The sequence below is a fragment of the Giraffa tippelskirchi genome, chromosome 4 (genome assembly GCF_054371585.1).
Source record: "Giraffa tippelskirchi isolate mGirTip1 chromosome 4, T2T-mGirTip1v1.2.pri, whole genome shotgun sequence".
Lineage (NCBI taxonomy): Eukaryota > Metazoa > Chordata > Mammalia > Artiodactyla > Giraffidae > Giraffa > Giraffa tippelskirchi.
Genome location: NC_137278.1, coordinates 126,587,098 through 126,610,628, shown reverse-complemented (window position 1 = coordinate 126,610,628; position 23,531 = coordinate 126,587,098). Strand labels below are relative to the sequence as shown.

The 23,531-nt window shown below is 39.3% G+C and overlaps 1 protein-coding gene across 3 annotated transcripts in view; it reads left to right on the top strand.

The window, feature by feature from the left end:
• FGD6 (FYVE, RhoGEF and PH domain containing 6) overlaps positions 1–23,531 on the top strand; it is a 101,462-nt gene that overhangs the window by 42,726 nt on the left and 35,205 nt on the right. For all 3 annotated transcript variants that reach the window (XM_081592175.1, XM_081592176.1, XM_081592174.1), the window contains exons 4-8: positions 4,425–4,492; positions 4,578–4,608; positions 17,454–17,605; positions 19,199–19,355; positions 20,512–20,599. In XM_081592175.1, coding sequence (XP_081448301.1) covers positions 4,425–4,492; positions 4,578–4,608; positions 17,454–17,605; positions 19,199–19,355; positions 20,512–20,599 — 496 coding nt within the window. The remainder of the gene's footprint in view (positions 1–4,424; positions 4,493–4,577; positions 4,609–17,453; positions 17,606–19,198; positions 19,356–20,511; positions 20,600–23,531) is intronic.

The following is a 23,531-nucleotide window of genomic DNA, read 5'->3' as shown; positions in this document are numbered from 1 at the left end:
GGAGGGAGTAGCCATGCTAATTTTTTCTTTTCCAATTTTTTAGTTTTATATTTTTTGGTCTTTATTTTCAGTACTTAATAAATGATTGTTTAAAAATGAGATCTGTTATTCATTCTGCTTGGTTATGGTTAGAATATTCGCCACTGTTCACCCCTCCTAAATATTGACTTCTCTGCCTCCCTCCCCCACAATTTTTTTTGTGTGTGTAACAGCTCATATGATACATACCATGAAGAGAGAGGTGAAAACCTAAGAGGACTTTTTTTTTTAGTTCATCATGGTGTCACCTCTTTTGTGGGATTATTTAATGATATGGAGATGTTTCTTGGGCAGTCTGGTTGTTGAGTTTTTTTGTTTTTAGTAGAATTCAAGTGATATAGCAGAGGTCTTTTACAAATTCTGTTTTAAAGTAATGGATAAATGTCACTGGATTTTACTTGTGAACAAATATAAAAAGAAGAGAACACAGTTAAGAATTTAACAAAGCGGGGCTTTGTAAATTCCTGATCTCCTGTTATCAGATCAGAACTTTCAGATCAAAGGTTCTGTTTGGAATTTGTTTCAATTATTTTATGACCTTAACAAAGTAATCTCATTTGTGACTCTTGTTTCAACTTCCATGACTGTATACTTGGGGACATGCAGTTATCTAACAGGCAGCCTCCTTTGAAATGTGATGTAGTTTAAATGAGGACTTAAATTAACAGAGAAGTTAAGACACCAAATAAGGCCTCTCTTGAGGTTTTACAGTGGGATGTACTTTCCCGTCATAGTTTGACCTGGGTCTGAATCATTGTTCTTACAAGTTAGAGTTAATATAGAGCTTTTTATTTTGTTTTGTGATTATCTTTGGCTTTCTTTCTACTTTGAAAATGATTGTAATCCTCTGAATCATTTTCTAGTAGTTTCTGTCCTTCTTTAGCTCTGCCATCTTCCTAGTTTAAAAGGTAACGTGGAAAACAGAATATACAGACTCCTAGAAGTTTAGAATTGAAGCAGCAGACCTTTAATCATCTAGTCCAACATTCTGTTCTTTTACATGATGAAATAGCTGTAATGAGCCTTTTGTTGGTTAGTGTGAATTTACATTTTCGTGTTAGTCAAAAGTAGTGCTCTCTGGTATTAGATTCTGAGAAGATGGTAGCCACCCATGTACACTTGCTCATTCATGCATCCTAAGGGCAGAGTGAACTAGGCACTGTGCTTGGTGCATAAGGGGGCAAGGGTGAATAAGATCACAGACTAGAGAGGATTTAGACATGTCAGCAAATAAACACCCCACTGAGTTAAGTCCTGTAAACTCTACACCAGTAAGAGAATAATCTTGTCATCCAAATGACATCCCCAAGGATGGTAGGGAGAGAATATAAAGGCAGTCTTTGTCAAGGAGAAAACTGAGTGCCTGCCACTTTGAAAGATGGGTTGGAATATAATGAGCAGAAATCTTTGGGAGAGGTGGAGGTGGTAAGGAGGGAAGTCGAAGCAGGACAGACATGTAAGGGCAGAGCACATTTGGAGTTTCAAGGTGGTTCCAGTTTGGCTGGAGTAGAGAGTACACACTGTGGAGGAGTAGGAATGAGACCAGTGAAGATAACTAGACCCTCATTGTGGAGTGTCTTATACACATAGAAAAGAAAGTTCGGTGATAGGGAGCTGCTGATGTGCTTCAGCCTGAGAACAGATGTGATTATATTCGCAGTTTAGAACCTAGTAGTCTAGCGGCGGTGCAGAGGATGGTTGCAGTGGGGGTAAATCTAGAGCAAGGAAGCCACTGAGATTACTGCAGTAGTGTAGACCAGAAATAAGGAGACAATATGAAAGGAGAGGAAAGGATTAATAAAATATTCAGAAGTACAGATCAGCAGGGCTCAATGATTCAGTTGTGATCATAGAGGGTGGAGAAGAAAGTAGAGTCCAGGTTTCTAGCTTTGATCAGTGGATATGTATAGTATCTGGCATGTGAGTATTTTATGGCTGTTTAAGGAGTTTTAACTGAAGGTCATCAAATTTTTTATTCTTTGTGAATCTTTTCCTGATTATGATCATACTACTGCCTGATTATGATCCTTGTCTCCTTCAAAATATCAGCACATTTCATAGTTGTCCTTATATATGAAAAGTGAAAGTGAAAGTGTTAGTCACTCAGTCCTGTTGGACTCTTCAACCCCATGGACTGTGGCCCACCAGGTTCCTTTATCCATGGAATTCTCCAGTCAAGAATACAGGAGTGGGTTGCCATTTCCTTCTTCTGGGGATCTTCTTGACCCAGGGATCAAACCCATGTCTCCTGCATTGCAGGCAGACTTTTAACCATCTGAGCCACCAGGGAAGTCCGTGTCCTTATGTATAGTTATTTGTATGTGTGGTTTGCTCCCTTGTTCACTTCTTGAAGCCTGGAGCTATTTCTTATTTATGATCAATCCCTTCTTCTAACATCTACTTTCATCCCCCATTTCAGAAGTACAAAATCAGAATTTCCAAGACAGTTGCCTAGGAATCTGAAAATTAAGAGTTGCCTGGTGGTTTTATTTATTTATTTTTTAATTAATTAATTGATTTTAATTGTAGGCTAATTACTTTACAAGATTGTAGTGGTTTTTGCCATACATTGACATGAATCAGCCATGGGTGTACAGGTGTTACCCATCCTGAACTCCCCTCCCCCTCTTTCCCCATCCCATCTCTCAGGGTTATCCCAGTGTACCAGCCCTGAGCACCCTGTCTCATGCATTGCCTGGTGGTTTTAATGATCAGAAGTGTTTTCAGCTGCAGAGCAATGAATTAGCTGATGGTGAAGTTGTTTTCTCCTACTAACCATGCTTTCAGATGATGGATCAGTTCAGTTCAGTTCCTCAGTTGTGTCTGACTCTTTGTGACCCCATGGACTGCAGCACTCCAAGCTTCCCTGTCCATCACCAACTCCTAGAGCTTGCTCAAACTCATGTCCATTGAGCCGGTGATGCCATCCAACCATCTCATCCTCTGTTGTCCCCTTCTCCTCCTGCCTTCAGTCTTTCCCAGCAAGGTCGTTTCCAGTGAGTCAGCTCTTCACATCAGGTGGCCAAAGTATTGGAGCTTCAGCTTCAGCATCAGTCCTAATGAATATTCAGGACTGATTTCCTTGAGGATTGACTGGTTTGATCTCCTTGCTGTCTATCTTCTCCAACACCACAGTTCAAAAGCATCAATTCTTTGTCACTCAGCTTTCTTTATGGTCCAACTCTGGCATCCTACATGACTAGTGGAAAAACCATAGCTGTAACTAGATGGACCTTTGTCAGTAAAGTAATGTCTCTGCTTTTTAATATGCTGTCTAGGTTTGTCATAGCTTTTCTTCCCAGGAGCAAGCGTCTTTTAATTTCATAGCTATAGTCACCATCTGCAGTGATTTTGGGTAGTGAATTACTAACTTCAGATTTTTAAATGATGGAGTAAAAATGGTACATTCTTCCTCTTGGGAATGATTTCAGATTAACAAAGAGGATGAGGATAAGAAATATAAACTCTGCCTTCAGTGATATTAGGAGGCAGCTGCAACCCAAAATTACAATGAAAGTGTTAGTCACTCAGTCGTGTCTTACTGTTTGAGACCCCATGGACTGTAGCCCGCCAGGCTCCTCTGTCCATGGCATTCTCCAGTCAAGAATACTAGAGTGGGTTGCCATGCCCTCTTCCAGAGGATCTTCCCAACCCAGGGATCAAACCCATATCTCTTATGTCTCCTGCACTGACAGGCAGATTCTTTACCACTGAGCCACCAGGGAAGCCCAAACAACAGAAATTTATTGTCTCAGTTCTAGAGGAGAAATGTCCAGAATTAGTGTATCAGCAGAGTTGTTTCCTCCTGAGGACTATGAGGGAACAATCTATTCCAGGAAGAGCATATTTCTAAAAGGTATTTTCAGTAAGTTGAGAAAGCCTATGGCTGTGATGTGTGGGGTTATAGACTACTGAAGAGCACTTTCCAGTCTGCATTTAAGTTGTCTGACTTAAAATGGCTTTACTGAAGGTGAAGTACTCTTATACATGCCTACTAAATAGTTACTAACTAAAATTACTTGCATGCACCCCAAGAACACAAGTTCATGTGGTGTCTGTAGGGATCATTTTCCCTGCAGAATGTAACTTCAGTTTTGTGCCACTAGCAGTGTGCCCCACTGGGGCTCTGGGATTCCTCAGGGTAGTCCATGAATCCGGCATTAATAACAGTGAGGATTACTGATTGCTCTCAGCTTCTCCTGTATCATGGTTTAATAACCACTTCTAATTTTTCATATTTGCCATTTGAGACATTATATAGTGTGAAATGTGTTCTAATTGAAACCTATAAGTATCAGAGCTTGAATGTACATCTGAATAACTCCAAGGTGATCTTCCTTATCCTTTTATGAGTTCATGCTTTCTTAATGCACTCTTATCCACAGGGTGAAGATTCTGGAATGAAACGTAAAGTCCATCATATTGCCAAGGAGATCATGAGCTCAGAAAAAGTGTAGGTATCCAGTTTCCAATTCAGAATACTATTTGTTTCCTCATTGGTTCATTTAAAACATATCTCTCATTGCTGTTTTTTACAGGTTTGTGGATGTGTTAAAACTTTTGCATATTGTAAGTATCTGCTAATATTTTCTTGAAGTCTGACTATCCTCTTTTACATCTTTCCCTATCCTTCAATATGTTCAGTGTCATTAAATTAACATGTATATACACGTATGTGCTTTCTAATACATGGTTATATTAGTAAATTCACACATTTATGTGAAGACAGAAATTTTCTGAAGTGCATTAATCTAATGTATGTGTAGTATGCCAGATGATTTCTGAAAAATAGAGCCTTTATATCTCTATCTCCAAATTTTTGAACTTTTTATCCTCATAATAAAGAGTTATTAAAAGGATAATATTTCTTCTCGGCCTTTTGCAGATCTCTGCTTCAGTAGAATTTTGCACAGCAATGGGTAGAGAATGTTGGTGTTCAAAACTGTTCTATATGAACAATCTCCTAGAAAGACACTTAAAACAGCTATTTTAAAAGCTAACTTTTTTAAAGTTCTATTTTCAATTTTTGTAATTGTAAACTTGAACAAAACCTGTTGGGAAACAGTTAATGTGTCTGGCTGCATATTCATTTTTCTCATGCACTCCTTTGTACCTGCAAGTTTTCACAAGTTTCATTACTTATTGGCAGTTAAAGTGCTTTTGGTGTTACTTTGTTTTGGTTGTTTTAGCAGGATACTAAGATTTAGAAAAGAAAAGTTTGAAATAGAGAAAACAATTTAAAAGAAATGGAAGTGAATTAAATTACCATCCAAGTTTACTTAGATGGTAATTATTGACTGAATTACTGAGGAGTGGTAGGTTTACAAAATATAACCCATTTATGTCTCTGAAAAGAGTATCATTTTCTGTTTTCTTTTATATAAACGTGAAAAGAGGGTTACACTTAAAGGTGGGTAACATTCACCAAACCGTCCCGTGTGCTCTGTACTTGGTCCAGTGGGCACATGGAGACCTAATTCCTGTGTGAAAAATCTCTAGCTTTGGAAGATTTTTCTTAAAAATTTCTTAGCATTGCTAATTTGTTTTTCCCATGAATTGTTTTTCATATAACTCTTGACTATATTGGTAAGTTTCCTTTTAAAATTAATATATATATATATATGGCAATATTTGGTCACCCTGAGCTGTTGAATGACAACCATATTGTCATTTAAAAAAATAATGATAAACTTGATAAATAAATGACTTTTGAAAATAAACTGCATATGCATTGGCTGCTATGCCCCAACCGTGTCTATTGTATAAGGAATTGTAGAGGGAGAGGGAGAAGAAAATGCTAAACTGCTATTTTCTGGAAAACTTAGAATTTATCTCTAGGATGAGCACATTATATCTATTTGACATATTTTCTGATAGACATGTTTAAATAGACAGAGGACCTCCTCAAGGAAATTTGAAGCATCTGCAAGTGAATGAGGAAACTGGTAGAGGCAAAAATTGCTGTTTAACTTCACTGTGCTATTTGATCAAACCTTGTATGGATCATATGTTCAGGATGCCTGCAGTCTAATATAGTGCTTCTCACACTGCTTTGGTGAGCAAATGAATATTTAAATTGCACATCCATGGTGGACCAAAACTTTTGTAAAACGCAATAAAAATTCATGACTTGTCAAATGGTTAGAAAAGTTTCCAATCCCTTATTCTTACTTTTTTTGACTAATGTCTTTGTATACCTATAGAAATTTGTAGACCACACTTGGAGAAGCATTAGCTAAGTAGATTCTGTTGGTTCCTAGGTATGTGAATTTTAGAAAACAGTTTGGGGAAATCCATGGCTGTCTAGCGGTTAGAACTCTGAGCTTTCACTGCTGAGGGTCCAGGTTCCACGCCTGGTCAGGGAAGTCAAGGTCTCACAAGCTGTGGTGTGGCCAAAAAAAAAAAAAATCCCATCTCTCAGGTCATGAGGAATCAGTGAAATAAAGTATGTGAAAAAACCTAATATTATAAAATATATGGTAGGATCTCAAAGTGCTGTTATTTTTCTTCTTCTCTTTCTTCCCATGTAGAGCATCAGTGAATGAAGTGTCCATTTTAATATTACCAGGCAGTAGACTTTTCACAATTCTGACGCTTTCAAATGCCTTTTCCTCTACCCCTGAACTAAAATTTCATTTTCATGAAAGAAGTTCTGATTCCAGTAGGTAGAGAAGCACTTAAAAGCATTGAAATGAAATGAAGTGAAAGTCACTCAGTTGTGTCCAACTCTTTGTGACCCCATGAACTATACAGTCCATGGAATTCTCCAGGCCAGAATACTGGAGTGGGTAGCCTTTCCCTTCTCCAGGGGATCTTCCCAACCCAGGGATCAAACCTAGGTCTCCTGCATTGCAGGCGGATTCTTTACCAACTGAGCCACAAGGCAAGCCCAATAAAAGCATTACCAGAGTGTTTGATTTTTTAAAAAAATATGTATCCTGATTCTTACCTCTATATTTTTGGAATTTTGTATTTTTGGAATAAAGCAAAAGCACCATAAGAATAGACAATTAGACCAAAATGTTTCCCTTATCATCTCAGATCTGCTGGATGGCCTTGGCTTCTTCCCCACTGATGTTGAACAGAGTGAATCATCCATAACTCACCTTGATTTGTACATCTTCAAAACCTCCTAAGCTTTTAATGTAGGAGTGAGACTAGATCATCTGCCAACCTCATGTTAACATCCTGTCTGGTATGTGCAAAGGGTAACTCAGCAGAGCCCAACATTAGTGGGTGTCTTAACAGCCAGGCATTAAAACAGATTCTTAACCATTGCTAGGAGGGCTTTGTCACCAGGATAATGTAGGTAAAGCCAAAAGCATCTCTTGTTTCAATCCAACACTCCTATCATGCTATTAAGGCTCATGTTTACTCTTCTACCACAAAGGTAGCACATGGATAGTTGTAATCCTGAGTGCTGCTGCTATCTGATTTCATCTAAATGAATTAACTGCTGTGTTATATGATAGAATATGACTGCTTTAAAATATCTAACAGGCTTTAGATAACCCCATGGGTATTTTTGGGAATCAACCCACTATATTAATGGCTTGGGAGGAGCTCTTATTTCAGTTATATATGATTTCCCATTAAGAGTTTTCCATATTCAAGACTCTAGATTAGCATTAATAGATCTTTCTCTGAAACAGAAATGTTCAATATCTGCACTGTCCAGTACAGTAGTCACACTCAAAGTTTTAATATATCACTGTAGTTCACCAATACTTTATATATCACTTTAATATATCACTGTATCTCACTATCATTTCTTTGTTTCAAATTTGATGAACTAGGTGATATAGCTCATAAAAGTGATTTTAAATCTAAACTAATGAATTTTATCATATTACATTGGAAAGAATTAGATTTGGGTAGAGATCATGTGATTTAAAGTATACTTAAGATTCTAAGAATCGGTATACTTAGTTGAAGGCTTTGGTTCTTATGATGTTTGCGAGAAAAAATTGGGCCTGCAGAGGCAGGAGCAAGACTTTAAAAGTAATGTTTTATAGGTCCTTACTTTGCAGTATCTACCATGAGTGCTTAGACTTTGACCTGGATTTGAAAAAATGGTCCAATATACACATTGTCTGTAAGTCGATACACTATTGAGTCCAAAGAAAAAAGGATTCTCTTTTCAAAATAGTAATGACATCCATATAGCTGCCAAAGCCAGAAAACTAGGATTTGTTCTTCATTTCTCCCTCTCACCTTTCTTGCCAAACTGTCAGCAATCCTGCTGATTTTATTTCCTCTTTACTGCCGCTATCCTAGTCCAGAATATCATCTCTTACTCAAAACAGCATCAGCCTTTTAACTGGGCTTCCTATTTCCATTCTTACCCCCCTTCAGTCTGTTCCTTAAAATATTTTTTCATGTGAAGTATTAAGAGTGATTTTCTTAAAATACATATTAGGTCATGTCCCTCTCCTGCTTTAAGCTGTTTACATGATCCCCATTGCATTAAGAATAAAAACCATTACTTAGCAAGTCCAAGTCCTGTAAGTAGGATGACGATCTGTCCTAGTCCACTTTTGACCATCGTGGTTATTGTCTTGGCATAATGTTATTAACGGGCTTCTCAGGTGACTCAGGGAGAAGGCAATGGCACCCCACTCCAGTACTCTTGCCTGGAAAATCCCATGGATGTAGGAGCCTGGTAGGCTACAGTCTATGGGGTCGCTAAGAGTCGGACACGACTGAGCGACTTCACTTTCACTTTTCCCTTTCATGCACTGGAGAAGGAAATGGCAACCCACTCCAGTATTCTTGCCTGGAGAATCCCAGGGACGGGGGAGCCTGGTGGGCTGCCGTCTATAGGGTCGCACAGAGTCGGACACGACTGAAGCGACTTAGCAGCAGCAGCATCAAGCGACTTAGCAGCAGCAGCATCAGGTGACTCAGTGGTAAAGAATTGCCTGCCAATGAAGGAAGTGTAGGTTTAATTGCTAGGTCAGGAAGATCCCTTGGAGAAGGGAATGGCAACCCACTCCAGTATTCTTGCCTGGGAAATCCCATGGGCAGAGGACCCTGGTGGGCTACAGTCCATGGGGTTGTAAAAGAGTCAAACATGACTTAGTGACTAAACAACAGCAACAAATAGCAACTTTCACTTTACTTCACTTTCTAAAGTGTAAGCTAGATGAGGGCAGCGATCCTATAGTTTCAGAAAAGAAAAAAAAGTGAAAGTGTTAATTGCTCAGTTATGTCCAACTCTTTGTGACCCCATGGGCTGTAGCCTGCCAGGCTCCTCTATCCATGGGATTCTCCAGGCAAGAATACTGGAGTGAGTTGCCATTCCCTTTCCCAGGGGACCTTCCCAACCCAGGGATATCTTCTGAGTTTCCCATCATTCCTGTTTTGTGGAAGGCCCCCAGTAAATGTTATTGAATGAATGAATGTGACTAATTGGCTAGTGGTTAAGAATTGTGCTTCTGCCACTAACTGTGCTCTTGGACAATTTAATCAAGCCTTGGTTTCTTCTTGAAAATGGGAATAATAACCACATTTGGTGCAATGGTTAAATGTGATCATACAAAATTGACGTTAGGCACTTAATTAGTGTTAGCTTCAGGTGAAGTGGACATTCTTCAGATTAATGTGCTGTTATTTAGAATTATTTGTATCAGTTAAAATCTGTACTATTTAATTTTGTTGTTACCAAGTAAGCTTTTACTCAAATCAGTCAAAATAGAATTCCTGAAAAATACCTTACTAGGTTTCTTCTTCCATTAGAAAGTAAGCTCCGTGAAAGCAGGGATTTTTGTCTGTTTTGTTTAGTTATCCCACTAAATTAATATCTATTAAATGAATGATAGGAAAGTGACGAATAATTCTTGGTTTGGTAGAGCTCTAGTTAATTATATTTCATTTCCTTTTTTGTATCAGAAGTTGTCCAATCCAGAGGCTGCTATAATATTGTTTATAAGTACCATTTTCAAGATAAAACACCTTAGACATCTAATATAATTAAGTACAAATGATACAATGTTTTTTTGGTTTTGTTTTCTTTTTATTATCTGATTTGCTGTCTGCTGGGAGACTGGTTTAATAGATGTATCTATAAACTTATTTTATAAATGTCTAAGCAGCATGATTTAAATAATACATTCTAAGAGAGAATGATCAGAGACTTTGAAGTCTTTCGAACAAAGATGGGCTGGTTAAGTTGTAGGTAAGTGGTACTTGTAATGAGGCATCTTTGTTCCACCAATTTCCTTAGGCTGGGAAATACATTACCTTGAAGATTTGAGAAGACTCCCAGTTAAAATCCATAGAGTTAGAGGTAGAATTACTTTGGAAATTCAGGTGTTTGTTAGTAAATAGAATATATCTTTTTAAAAAAAAGTGCATTATAAAAAGAATAAAAGACTTCCTCATAGGAGCCTCCAGTTGTTACCATATTAAAATGACTGTCTTGTTTTACCAAATACACTGTCTCTTTTCAGTTTTGTGAACTATTTAATTATTATTTGTTTTTTAGTTGTGAAGCATCCTCCTGTAGTGTATGTTGACATGGACACCACACCTTCAGTTTTGAGTGGCTTCCTTCACTGAATGAAGTTCATTGTTGAACGTGTCTTTGTCTTGCCACTGGACTGTTGGTTTTCTTCACCTTGCTTTGATGTTTCCTTCTGTTTATAGACCTCTGTTTGAGAGCTCTTTTTCCAAGCTTCTAGAGACTTGTGATTGTAAATGGTGGTCATGTGATCATTTAAAATAACTAAATCTCCTTTAATGAAATAAATGGCCGTCTACTGAGTGCTCTCTGTGCACCTTGCACATGCTAAGTTACATAGATTATCTGTTTCAGTCCTCATAACAACCCTATCAAATGGGTGTCATGTCTGTTTTTTAAATGAAGAAAGTGACCTAACTGCCAAAAGCACCCCCTTACTAAATGGCAAAGCCAGACTTTAAATTCTGGTCCCTTTGAACCCACGTGCTAAGTGAATGTTCAGAAATTGATTAAAAGTTGTTACTTGGAATGTCTGCTGTGCTGTATAGGCAATGGTGTATCTTTGAGTTTATTGGCTTGCTTTCAGATTATCACCGGGTCTGAACATAGAGAAAGGGAGGAGTAACTTCCTTGGTCAAATATTTTCATTTTAGAACAAAATCAAGTTGTTAATGTGGAGCCTACCCCCCATCCCTACTTTTACTTCATAGCATCACACTGCCTTTTGCATATTTGTCAAAGCTCTCTGATCTTAGCAGCTCCTTTGCTTTTGCTTAATATGAAGTGATTCGTGCCCTTCATATAGGCAGGGAGCTCTACAGAGCCCCTTGTCTGCCCATATATCCATTTGGTCTTTGTAATTCACTGTGTCATCATAGTGGTTAAGTAATGCCCTAAGGTCAGGTCATGCCAGTCAGGACAGCTGGTCATTAAGTCACTTGCTTCTCTTTGGCCCTGGGGATATAAAGTCTGACCTGATGAACAAGGCCATCTGTTTTGTGCTTCATTACGTTAAAATGTTCAGTCTCAATTTTGTTTGCATTGATTTTTGCTTGCTTTTGCCCAGGAGATCAGAGGTGGTAAGACTAGTATGTTAATACCTCACAGGAACCGAGTATTTTTAAGTTGAACTGGTTCTTATTTGTAGGTTTTCTTCAAATTATTAAGAATAATATTATACTACACTTTTTAATCAAGACACCCATTTATATTTCTAAAAAGGCCAGGTTGATGGTGATTAGGAACTAAAGTATAGGTGGTTTAGTTTTGCATACAGACTCTTTGGTAGGCTTTTATGTTAGAAGAATAGACTGAAGTATATGTCGTTGATATTTTAAAAAAACTCACTCATTTACCTAACTTTTTTTAATAATTTTATTTTTATTTATTTGTTTATTTTTGACTGTGCTGGGACTTTGTTGCTGCATGGGCTTTTTCTCTAGTTGCAGCAAGTGGGGGCTCCTCTCTACTGGCTATACGTGGGCTTCTCTCGTGGGACATGGGCTCTAGGGCATGTGGGCTTCAGTAATTCTGTCTCCTGGGCTCTAGAGCACAGGCTCAGTACTTGTACTCAGGCTTAGGTGCTCCACAGCATGTGGGATCTTCCCAGACCAGGGATCAAACCCCTGTCACCTGCATTGGCAGGCCGATTCTTTACCACTGAACCACCAGGGACGCCATCACCTAACATTTTTATACTATAGCTCCCCTCACCCCATGTATTTTAATTCCTCAGCTTTTCCAGTGTGAAAAAGTATACTCTGGATCTAACTGAAAGTACCAGTCCTATGGGCTGTGTCCTCACTGATCTAATCAAGGGGGTGTTGGCGACTTTAGATTCTTCTGCCCCAAAATAGTTTTGCCGCTGGCTCTTAAGTGTCACCACACTTTCCCAAATTATCCTGGCTGTTAGCATTTAGAAGAATAACCAGACATATGTTGTAATCATCCTTTCTATTAAAAAAAATTTTTCTTTTCTCCTTCCAGTGGCACATGTTTGGCAGTGGTTGAAGTTCATGAAGAGCTGAGAAGTTAGATTGTGTGTAGTTCCTGTGTGACTTAGTTACATCTGGAACTGTGGCCACTGCACATGGCTTTCAGGGGATGGTGGCCCACAGGGTGGGGAAATGAGATGGGGGCCAGGGCTGCCCTGTGCAGTTAAGAAGGCCATCATAAACATTCTTCTTTTGTTCTTATAATTATTATATTTCTCTTTTATTTTGGCATGCTCTCATAATTTTATAAAAAAAAACAACGTCATGGCAGACTTCCCTGGTGGTTCAATGGTTAAGACCCAGTGCTTCCATTACAGGGGTCATGGGTTCAATCCCTGGTTTGGGAACTAAGATCCTGCATGCCTCATAATTCAGTTCAGTCGCTCAGTCATGTCTGACTTTTTGTGACCCCATGGACTGCAGCATGCCAGGCTTCCCTGTCCATCACCAACTCCCGGAGCCTACTCAAACTCATGTCCATTGAGTTGGTGATGCCATCTATCTCATCCTCTGTTGTCCCCTTCTCCTCCTGCCATCAATCTTCCCCAGCATCAAGGTCTTTTCCAATGAGTTGGCTCTTCAAATCAGATGGCCAAAGTATTGGAGCTTCAGCTTCAGCATCAGTCCTTTCAGTGAATATTCAGGACTGGTTTTCTTTAGGATTGACTGGTTTGATCTTGCAGTCCAAGGGACTCCAAGAGTCTTCTCCAACACCACAGTTAAAAAGCATCAATTCTTTGGTGCTCAGTTTGTTTATTATCCAACTCTCACACCCATACATGACTACTGGAAAAACCATAGCTTTGACTAGACGGACCTTTGTTGGCAAAGTAATGTCTCTGCTTTTTAATGTGCTGTCTAGGTTTGTCATAGCTTTTCTTCAAAGGAGCACAGTACAACCCCAGAAAATGGCATCTTGGGCCATTCATTCCTCCAAAACTGCTGACATTACCCAGTAGTACTCAAAACAAAAACCACAGTTTTGCCAGGTGTGTGTCAGGGACCTCCAGTTAGAGGTGACCACCTTACTCGTCAGCGCAGCATACTAGCTGGTCTCTGTTGACTGTGTCTTAAATAAACCAGTTTCCTTTTTGGCAGTGGTGGCAGACATGGAATGCAGAGTCTAGCTAAAGCTGTGTCAAACAGGTCCTTAAGCTACTTAGCAGCTAATGTCTGCTGTCACTGTCCTGGCTGAGGAAATGCCTTCTAACTGGAAAATAAAAGTCATCTGCTGCCAAGGGACAAACATACTCATCATTTAACCTATCAGAAGAAAGGACAGTGCTTCTTGTTTTGCTGAAAAAGGAACCTTGCATCTTCATCTTAATTATATTAGTTGTTAAACTGGGAAAATGAAAAATGTCATAGAAGATGTTTAACTATAGTGCTTTGAGTACATTTACAATTCAGGATGTTATTTGTGATATGTAAATACATTCTTCTATAGTTCTGCCTGATGGAAATCCTGATGACCGTCAAAAATGTTAAATTAGCTCTATTTTCTCTTACTATATGTGAGTGCTGATAAAAACAAGCTGTTGGGAGGTGGAATTTGGCCCCAATCCATTTGGTTTGTGGAGCTGTTTTGTGTGGTTTTCTGGATTTTAGTTTATACAAGTAATGAGTTCTTATTTTATATTACAGTAATTAGTTGTAAAAGTAGTTCTTTAGTTACTGGTGGAAGTAGTTTGGTTCCTTTGGGTTACTATGACTATTTGGGGCTGATAAAGTTAGTCCCAGGTACTGAGGGCTTCCCAGGTAGCTCAGTGGTAAAGAATCCACCTTTCAATGCAGGAGACACAGGAGACACGGAAAGATCCCCTGCAGGAGGAAATGGTAACTCACTCCAGTATTCTTGCCTGGAAAATTCCTTGGGTGGGCTACAGTCCATGGGATCACAAAGAGCTGGACACAGCTTAACAACTGAGCACACTGAGGACTAAGTGAAGGATTTATTAGCACTTGTTGAGCATAGGATTTGACTTGCCTAAAATACACCTTAGAAGAGGAGTCATTTTTTCTTTTTTTTCCCTTTGGTTGTGCTGGGTGACATGCAGAATCACAAAATCTGGTTCCTCAACCAGGGGTTAAACCCTTGCCTTCTGCAGTGGAAACAAGGATCTGAACCACTTAACTACTAGGAAAGTCCCCTCCATGTCTTGACTATTGCAAATAGTGCTGCAATGAACATTTGCATGTATCCTTTTGAAGTATGATTTTCTCCTGGTAGAGGCCCAGGAATGGGATTGCTGGATCGTATGGTAGTTCTGTTTTTAGTATTTTAAGGAACATCCATACTGTTCCCCTAGTAGCTCTACCAATTTACATTCCCACCCAAAGTATAGGAGGGTTCCCTTTTCTCCACAGCCTCTCGAGCATTTTTTATTTGTAGATATTTTGATGATGCCATCCTGACCTGTATGAGGTGATTCAGTTCAGTTCAGTCGATCAGTTGTGTCCGACTTTTTGCGACCCCATGGACTGCAGCACTTCAGGCCTCCCTGTCCATCACCAACTCCCGGAGCTTACTCAAACTTAGGTCCATTGAGTCAGTGATGCCATCGAACCATCTCATCCTCTGTCGTCCCCTTCTCCTCCTGCCTTCAATCTTTCCTAGCATCTGGGTCCTTTCCAGTGAGTCAGTTCTTCGTATCAGGTAGCCAAAGTATTGGAGTTTCAGCTTCAACATCAATCCTTCCAATGAATATTCAGGACTGATCTCCTTTAGAATGGACTGGTTGGATCTCCTTGCAGTCCAAGGGACTCTCAAGAGTCTTCTCCGACACCACAGTTCAAAAGCATCAATTCTTCGGCGCTCAGCTTTCTTCACCGTCCAACTCTCACATCCGTACATGACTACTGGAAAAACCACAGCTTTGACTAGACGGACCTTTGTTGACAAAGCAATGTCTCTGCTTTTTAATATGCTGTCTGGGTTGGTCATAGCTTTTCTTCCAAGGAGCAAGCTTCTTTTAATTTCATGGGTGCAGTCACCATCTGCAGTGATTTTGGAGCCCCAAAAAATAAAGTATGAGGTGAAACTTCACTGTAGTTTCAATTTGCATTTTTCTGATCATTGGTGATGTTGAGCATTTTTTCATGAGCCTTTTGGATATCTGTATGTCTTCTTTGGAGAAATACCTATTTAGATCTTGTGTACATTTTTTGATTGGATTGTTTGTTTCTTTGACATAGCGCTGCATGAGCTAGTTGTATACTTTGGAGATTAATCCTTTGTAGGTCACTTTATTTGCAAATATTTTTTCCCATTCTGTGGATTATTTTAGTTTATGGTTTCCTTTGCTTTGCAGAAACTTTTAAAGTTTAATTAGGTCCCATTTGTTGACTGTTGTTTTTATTTTCATTACTCTGGCAGCTTTTGTTTACTTTCAAATTAGATACGAGTTTGTTGTCCTTCACAAGAAGCTCAAGAAATACTGATACTAATGGTTAGTGTATGTATGTACGCGGTAGGCATTAAAAGGGATCAGGGAAGAAATCAGGGTCTTTGTTTTGTTTTTTGATTTGCCCAGTGAATTCCTGAAGGGAAGCAGTTAGAAAGGAGAAAAAAGGTAAAACCTAGTAAAGAGTCTGTTTTACCCAACCTTTGCTTTAAGGTTTTCAATTAAATTTCCTTTCTAAGAAGGAACAGTTTTTTGAATCCTCAGGATTATGATACAGTTTACTATTGTCTTACCTATCCCCTGAGGATAGGCCTCAAGATATATTGAATTCTGGCCAGATACCATCTCCAGCCTCACCCCTTCCAAGTTCTCTGGAGAGAGAGGGTGGGGTAGGGTGGACCTGTCTTAAAACATAGTATAAATAGTCTTATAGGGGAAAGTCAAGGAAAAAGAATGTGTGATGAGAAAAGTTTTTAATTTCTATAAAGTATAAATTCTGTTGAATTTATGAGGAGGTTGGATAGAGGGAAGAGAGAGTTTCAAGTCCAGAGTTAAAATATTTTGTTGAGTCTGTGTGCCAAATACATTGCAGAAAGCTTTGTGTGCGGTATCTAATTAAAGTCTTATAACCCATTTAACAGATGAGGAAAATAGAGCTAACTCAATGAAATACAGCAAAACAGGAACAAGGGCTTAGATCCAATATTCTCTGATTATCAAGAATGTACCACCCTCCAAATGCCTCAGTTAGAATGTTCCAGCAGTTGGCAAATAATTACTGAAAGTGGACAAAAGGATGCTCCCAATGTAAAATTAATTAAGATCTTCTGGGGACTTTTAGTGGAGAAGGCAATGGCACCCCACTCCAGTACTCTTGCCTGGAAAATCCCTGGACGGAGGAGCCTGGTAGGCTACAGTCCATGGGGTCGCTAAGAGTCGGACATGACTGAGTGACTTCACTTTCACTTTTCCCTTTCATGCACTGGAGAAGGGAATGGCAACCCACTCCAGTATTCTTGCCTGGAGAATCCTAGGGACGGCGGAGTCTGGTGGACTGCCGTCTGTGGGGTCGCACAGAGTCGGACACGACTGAAGCGACTTAGCAGCAAGCAGCAGGGAACTTTTAGATAAATGGATTTTGTTCATATAGCGGTATTGGAATAATTTTAAGGACTACTTAGAGTTCCAATATAATTTCCAGATACCTCCTTAATATAATTGCTAAGTTTGGAGATCAAACCAAAAGATTGTGTGTGTGTGTGTGTGTGTGTACTTTCTTATCCAAGGAAGTGGGGTAAGAGGAAGTGGGTGCTTTCAATTTGAATTCTACATGCAAAATACAGTTTGCAGTTTATATTGTTGTGGTAAAGAGAGTGACTGGGGGAAAAGTAAGTGGGGTAAGAGGAAGTGGGTGCTTTCAATTTGAATTCTACATGCGAAATACAGTTTGCAGTTTATATTGTTGTGGTAAAGAGAGTGACTGGGGGAAAAGCTTTTCATTATATTAAGTGGTATGTGTGTGTACATTGTTTTTCCTGCTCTGAACTATAACAGGATTTCCGGGATGCAGTAGCCCATGCTTCCAGGCAACTTGGGAAACCAGTGATTGAGGACCGGATCCTAAATCAGATCCTGTACTACTTGCCTCAGCTGTATGAGCTCAATCGGGATCTCCTGAAGGAACTGGAGGAAAGAATGTCAAACTGGTAAAAATGGGCCGACCAGCTTTCCCAGAGTTTCCAATTTTAGATAAAGGCAGAAGGGACCTGCATGTGACAAAGATGTGTTGTTCCTTACATTGTGTTTTTTCAATATGTTGAATTTTCTTGGCAATTACCTGTAGATTGATCACTTTATTTATTTATTTATTTTTCGTCACACAGCACATCATGCATGATCTTATTTCCCCAACTGGGGATTGAACCTGCATAGAGGAGGCTTGTAGTCCTAACCACTGGACTGCCAGGGAAGTCCCCTAGATGGATCATGTTAGATGGCCAGAATTCACTGGTGCACTGAGCTCAGTACTCTACATTTTTTAATTCTTTAGTAATGTTGTCTCAAAAGCAGGAAGGGCCTATATTTGGCCAATTTAACTTTCTATAGGTGCCTTTTGATAATCAAGATTTTTGAGACTGGGAGGAGGGTTTACTTGATACATTCATGTTGGAAACCTTTTTAAATGTCTGTCTTTGAGCCTCAAAAAGAGGAAACTGCATTTTCTAAAGGAGGCCGTTAACTGAGAGAATAGGGAGATTTTGCTGTTTGGTTTAGAAAATTTACACATATATGACATCATTGTAGATGCTGTAGATTTCACAACCGGAAAAAGAATACCAAAGGTTGACTGCCATTACTGGTATTTGTGTGTTAGTCACTCAGTCGTGTCCGACTCTGCGACCGCATGGACTGTAGCCCACCAGGCTCTTCTGTCCATGGAATTCTCCAGCCAAGAATCCTGGAATGGGTAGCCATTTCCTTCTCCAGGGGATCTTCCCAACCCAGGGATCAAACCCCAGTCTCCCACATTGCAGGCAGATTCTTTTTGACAGATATCTAAGCCACCAGGGAAGCCCGTTATGATATTTAGACAGTAATAGAAAGTTTGGTGACATCTTTGGAAATGTGTGGAGAGTTTGGTTTAGGGGGTTGGATTTACTGTTGAAGTTCATGGGTAACCCCCAAATTATTAGAACAACAACATGGTGTATCACCTACTTTCATGATAAAAAAATCTCCTTCTAAGTTTTATTTATATATAATCCAGGAAAATACCTCTGCCTGTTTTGGAAATATCTTGCCTCTACATGTTGGGAAAATATGCTAAATAGTGATTAATACTTCACTACAGCCTAAGTATAAAATTCATACTTATACAGTTTAAGGGCTAAGGAATGACTAAAATTATAATTACACAGTTTAAGGCCTGAGGAGTGACTAAAAGCTATCTTTTAAAGGCATGCTAAAATAAAATGTAATTACAAAGAATTTCCCTGTCCATACTTTATCATTCTTCTTACAAAAAATTATCTTAGAAATTCATCTGAATTTTCTGAAGTCTCTGGCTGTACGGAAGCAGGAAATGGTAAAAGCAGGGAGACCAGTCAGGACTGGCAGAGTCCAGGCAAAATATAATGGTGACAATCGAAATGGGAAAGAGTGGGCATTTGGGAATATTTCTTACAAGAAGAGTAAAAAAAGGTAAGCTGATGGGTTGAAAATGGGACTCTGCTTATCAGTGGATATATTTTGGATACTGTAATGACTCTTTTTCTTGTCTATCCTTTCTTACTCATTAGGACGGAACAACAAAGAATTGCTGATATCTTTGTAAAGAAGGGACCATATCTAAAAATGTATTCCACATACATCAAAGAATTTGATAAGAATTTAGCTTTGTTGGATGAGCAGTGCAAGAAAAACCCAGGTTTTGCTGCTGTTGTTAGAGAATTTGAGGTATTTTTGCTACCATCCTCTGTTTTGCTACCACTTCTCTGTTTTAAAGCTAAAACTATCAGTAAATTCCATTTACACCAAACTAGGAAAGTTTTAGAAGTATTAAGGTATTGCTATTTCTTCTAATTTGTATGATAATTAAACTTTGAAATTATGTGTCGACCTTACTTCCCTCTTTTCCTTTCTTCTGAAGTCTTCATGCTGTTAAGAATGGAAGTATGACATATATAGAGAGCTGTGGCCCAGGTTCTCATCACTGTCCAGTGAGTTGTTCTGTTGCCTTGGGAGCAAAAAAAAAAAAACATAAGACCAGGGAAAGTTAGCTGTCCAATGTCTAATGATGCTTGCACAACAGATGCTTTCTTAATATGCATTATCATTATGTTTTCATAATTATTCTGCATACCAGACCCTGGAGGTACATATATAGAAACAAATAGAACCCTCTGAACAAATTTGAAAAAGCTCTTCCCTTCCCGCTTGAGCTATGTAAGAACCCCAGGACATCTTAGGATGCAGGGACATTTTCCCTTGGCCATTTTGTTGTCGCCGCTTGGTAAATACCTGTTACGGAGATTGGAGGTGGGGCTCGGAATTGGGCACCAGTATCTGTTATACAGACTACAGAAAACAACTTTAAAGGCAGAATCAAATGTCCTCATGGTCAAGTCAGAAGGGTTCCAGAATCAAATGTTTCCATAGACAATGAGATTTGGGGCTGTCCTTTGTAGCCATTCATCTGAGAAAGTTTACATTCTTTAGGCTTATAAGAGGTTTGCTTAGCAAGGCTGTTTCTCAGCTTGTCTTTAATTTTTGCCTTCTCCCCAGTACCAGCTGTTGTTATTATGAGTATATTGACAACAGACTCTGATGTTTATTTGAATCCAGTTCCCAGTAGTTTTATTTCTGGGCTGTGAATTTCCTCACGAGTCAGTGGTTTCGGAGACCTACCTGCAAGAGAGGGTGGGCTCCGTGGTAAGTCGGCTCTGGTTTCTCTCTCAGCATAGGAGTTGTGCCTTAAAATAAAGGGAGTATCTCCATGAACCCCCTCCCGGAGTTGCTGGCTATTTAAAACTTGGCTTCCCGAGCGCTTGAGTCTGGGTCTCTTGCTTCGGAGGAAAATGTGCGTGTTTACTTTGGATACCTTTCCTTTCAGATGAGCCCACGCTGTGCTAATCTGGCCCTCAAGCACTACCTGCTCAAGCCGGTTCAGAGGATTCCCCAGTACAGGCTGCTGCTAACAGGTGGGCTTCTCTGGCAGATTACCAACCAAGGAACTCCTGTCACACTGAGGATACCCTGCCTTTCCTGAGAACACCTCTGTTTTTCTATCTATTCAGTGGCTGCTTTTCCTAACACAGGAATTTATACATTGCTGGTGGCCTCACAGACATCACCAGAACTGAGCTTCTTCCCAGTTCTTTGGTCATCCATGTGCATTCTCTGCTCTGGGCATTCCTACCTGTGAATTTGTTTTGCTCAGAACTTCTTTTACTGTCCCAACCCCACAACCTTGGGTCATTTTACCTGCTTAATATTATTAATTCCTAGAAGGTGCTTTTCCAGCCATTCAGGAATGAGATTTAGAGGATAATTCCCACATATTTGAATATCAACTGCCATGACCCTGGGGCTTCCCTGGTGGCTCAGATGGTAAATCTCCTGCAATGCAGGAGACTTGGGTTTGATCCCTGGGTTATGAAGATCCCCTAGAGAAGGGAATGGCTGCCCACTCCAGTATTCTTGCCTGAAAAATTCCATGGACAGAGGAGCCTGACAGGCTACAGTCCATGGGTTCACGAAGAGTCAGACACAACTGAGCGACTTAAAACACTTTCACTTTTTCACCATGGCCCTAGTCAGTTACTTCAGAGGGTTGTTACAAGGATTGATTGATGAGCTATGTGCTTAGAATAGTGCCTTGCTCATAGTAATGTCTAAACAAGTATTAGCTGCTATTATTAGATCCTTATCATCATTATCACTGTCACTATGTTGGGCCATTGTCTGTGTCTTCTGTTAGAGCTTCAAGATTACAGGGCTGCGTGTCTTGTTTACCAATGTAATCATTTAAAAAAGAAGAAGGAAAAGAAAGCTATGATTTGAATGGAGGCTCAGGACTTTATATTCATTGGCTCTTTAAATCTTCAACATAGCTATGCATATTTCACATATTTACATAGATGAACTAACAGGTGTATAGTGATTAAGTTGTTTGGCATCACAAAAAAGCCAGTATAGTCTCAGTACCAAGCATAGTATCAAACACATACTATTAGGTCCTCTGTGGTATTTACTGAAATGTATTGGATGTGCAATGACTTAATATATATATAGTACTATTAAGAGTTGTTTTTAGGACTTCCCTGGATGTCTGTGGTTAAAACTCCATTTTTCCAATGCAGGGGGTACAGGTTCAATCCCTGGTCTGGAAACTAAGATCCTGCATACCAAAAAAAAATTTTTTTAAAAAGGAATTGTGTCCAAATACACAAGCATATTCAAATGCCTCCACAACTCTAAATTCAGTCAGTTATAATTTCATGAAATAGGTTTTGAGGTACTTGGTTCCTGTTAGTGTTCTTAAGAAATGGCATGCATGCTTTTATCCTTAATCACTTTCTCTTAAGCCAAGAGCTTAATGGAATGAGGGAAGTGAATTCTGGAAAGCCAAGATTTCTTGATTTCCCTTTAGGCAAAGCCATCCTTCCAAGCTTCCCTAGTGAACCACTGGTGAGGAATGCCTGCCTTTAGCCCCAGGACTGACTATCCTAGATATTTCTACTTAATTTGAATTTCTCACTGTGAATCAGGCACTGGATTTCTCTCTGGAACGACATAAGGCAAACCAAATAATTTCAGGATATCCTGTCCATCTGTACTTTCTTTCCTCTGCATTTGGCAGAGATTTAGAATACACAGGGCAAAAGGAAGTGCCCATGCATGTGTTGTGTTTTTGGTAGATAAATTCAATGCTTTATCATAAATGAGCTATTGAAGGGCTCAGGCTATTTCTACAGCTGTCGAATTAAGTACTGTTTTTAGTGGCGAAAGACAACTATGGTTTTCAAATGGGAGAAGAATGGAGCAGGGTTCTGAAATTTTCATGTAAAAATATTTTTTTCCCACACTAGGACTGATCTAAGTAAAAGTTACACATGTGTTTAATGTAGGTTTCATGCTGAGTTTGATTTTAATTGATGAATGGTGAAATAGCAACAACAAGTTTTAAAAATTCTCTTTAAGAGAACAGGTTTCAGTTGTTTCATTGTTTTATAACCAAGATGATGTGAGATTGGGGTTTAGTTTTGAGCTGTGTCTTCTTTAATCTTAAAGCCCCTCCCCCACCCCCATTTCTTAACTTGGAAAATCTACATTATTTAAATGATGTACAATACTTTATATACAGTAGATTCTTAGTAATTGTGGATTTATTGAAAGGTAAAGGTAATAAGTGACTTGTTCAAGGTTGCAAAGTCAGGACTAAAGTTAAAGAAAGAACATAGACTTTGTAAAGCAAAGACTTCATATTCATTCTGTGCCTTTTCTTCCATTGATTCAGATTCTTCCCTTCCTCCACCCTGACCTGAGTCCCCCATCCCTCCAAAGCCATCTCAGATTACTTCTGTTCTGCTTGATCCTTAGTATCGGTGCAGTGTGACTTAGTAAACATTTATTTGATGTCTTGTTTATTTGCTAATATTTGTAAAACTTGAATATTGATTCCTTAATTTGATTATAAACCCCTTGAGGTCAGTGAGTGAGTTGTTGTTGTTGTTGTTGTTGTTGTTTTATGGCTTCTCTGGGCCTTGTTGCTGCCCACAGGCTCTCTCTAGTTCTGACAAGTAGTGGCTACTCTTTGTTGAGGTGTGAGGGCTTCTCATCACAGCGGCTTCTCTTGTTGTGGAGCACAGGCTCTAGAGTGCAGACTCAGTAGTTGTTTATTTCCTGCTCAGCATATGGGATCTTCCCAGACTAGGGATCAAACCTGTATCCTCTGTATTGGCAGGTGGATACTTAACCTCTGGACCACCAGGAAGTCCTGATGAGTGAGTCTTTTAATTAATAATTCATAATTTAGTGCACCCCAATATATCTGGATCAGTTTGGGATGACTTGAAAGCTATTTAGGAAATAATTTTTGTTGATTTTAAGCTGCATTTAGAGCATCCTTTT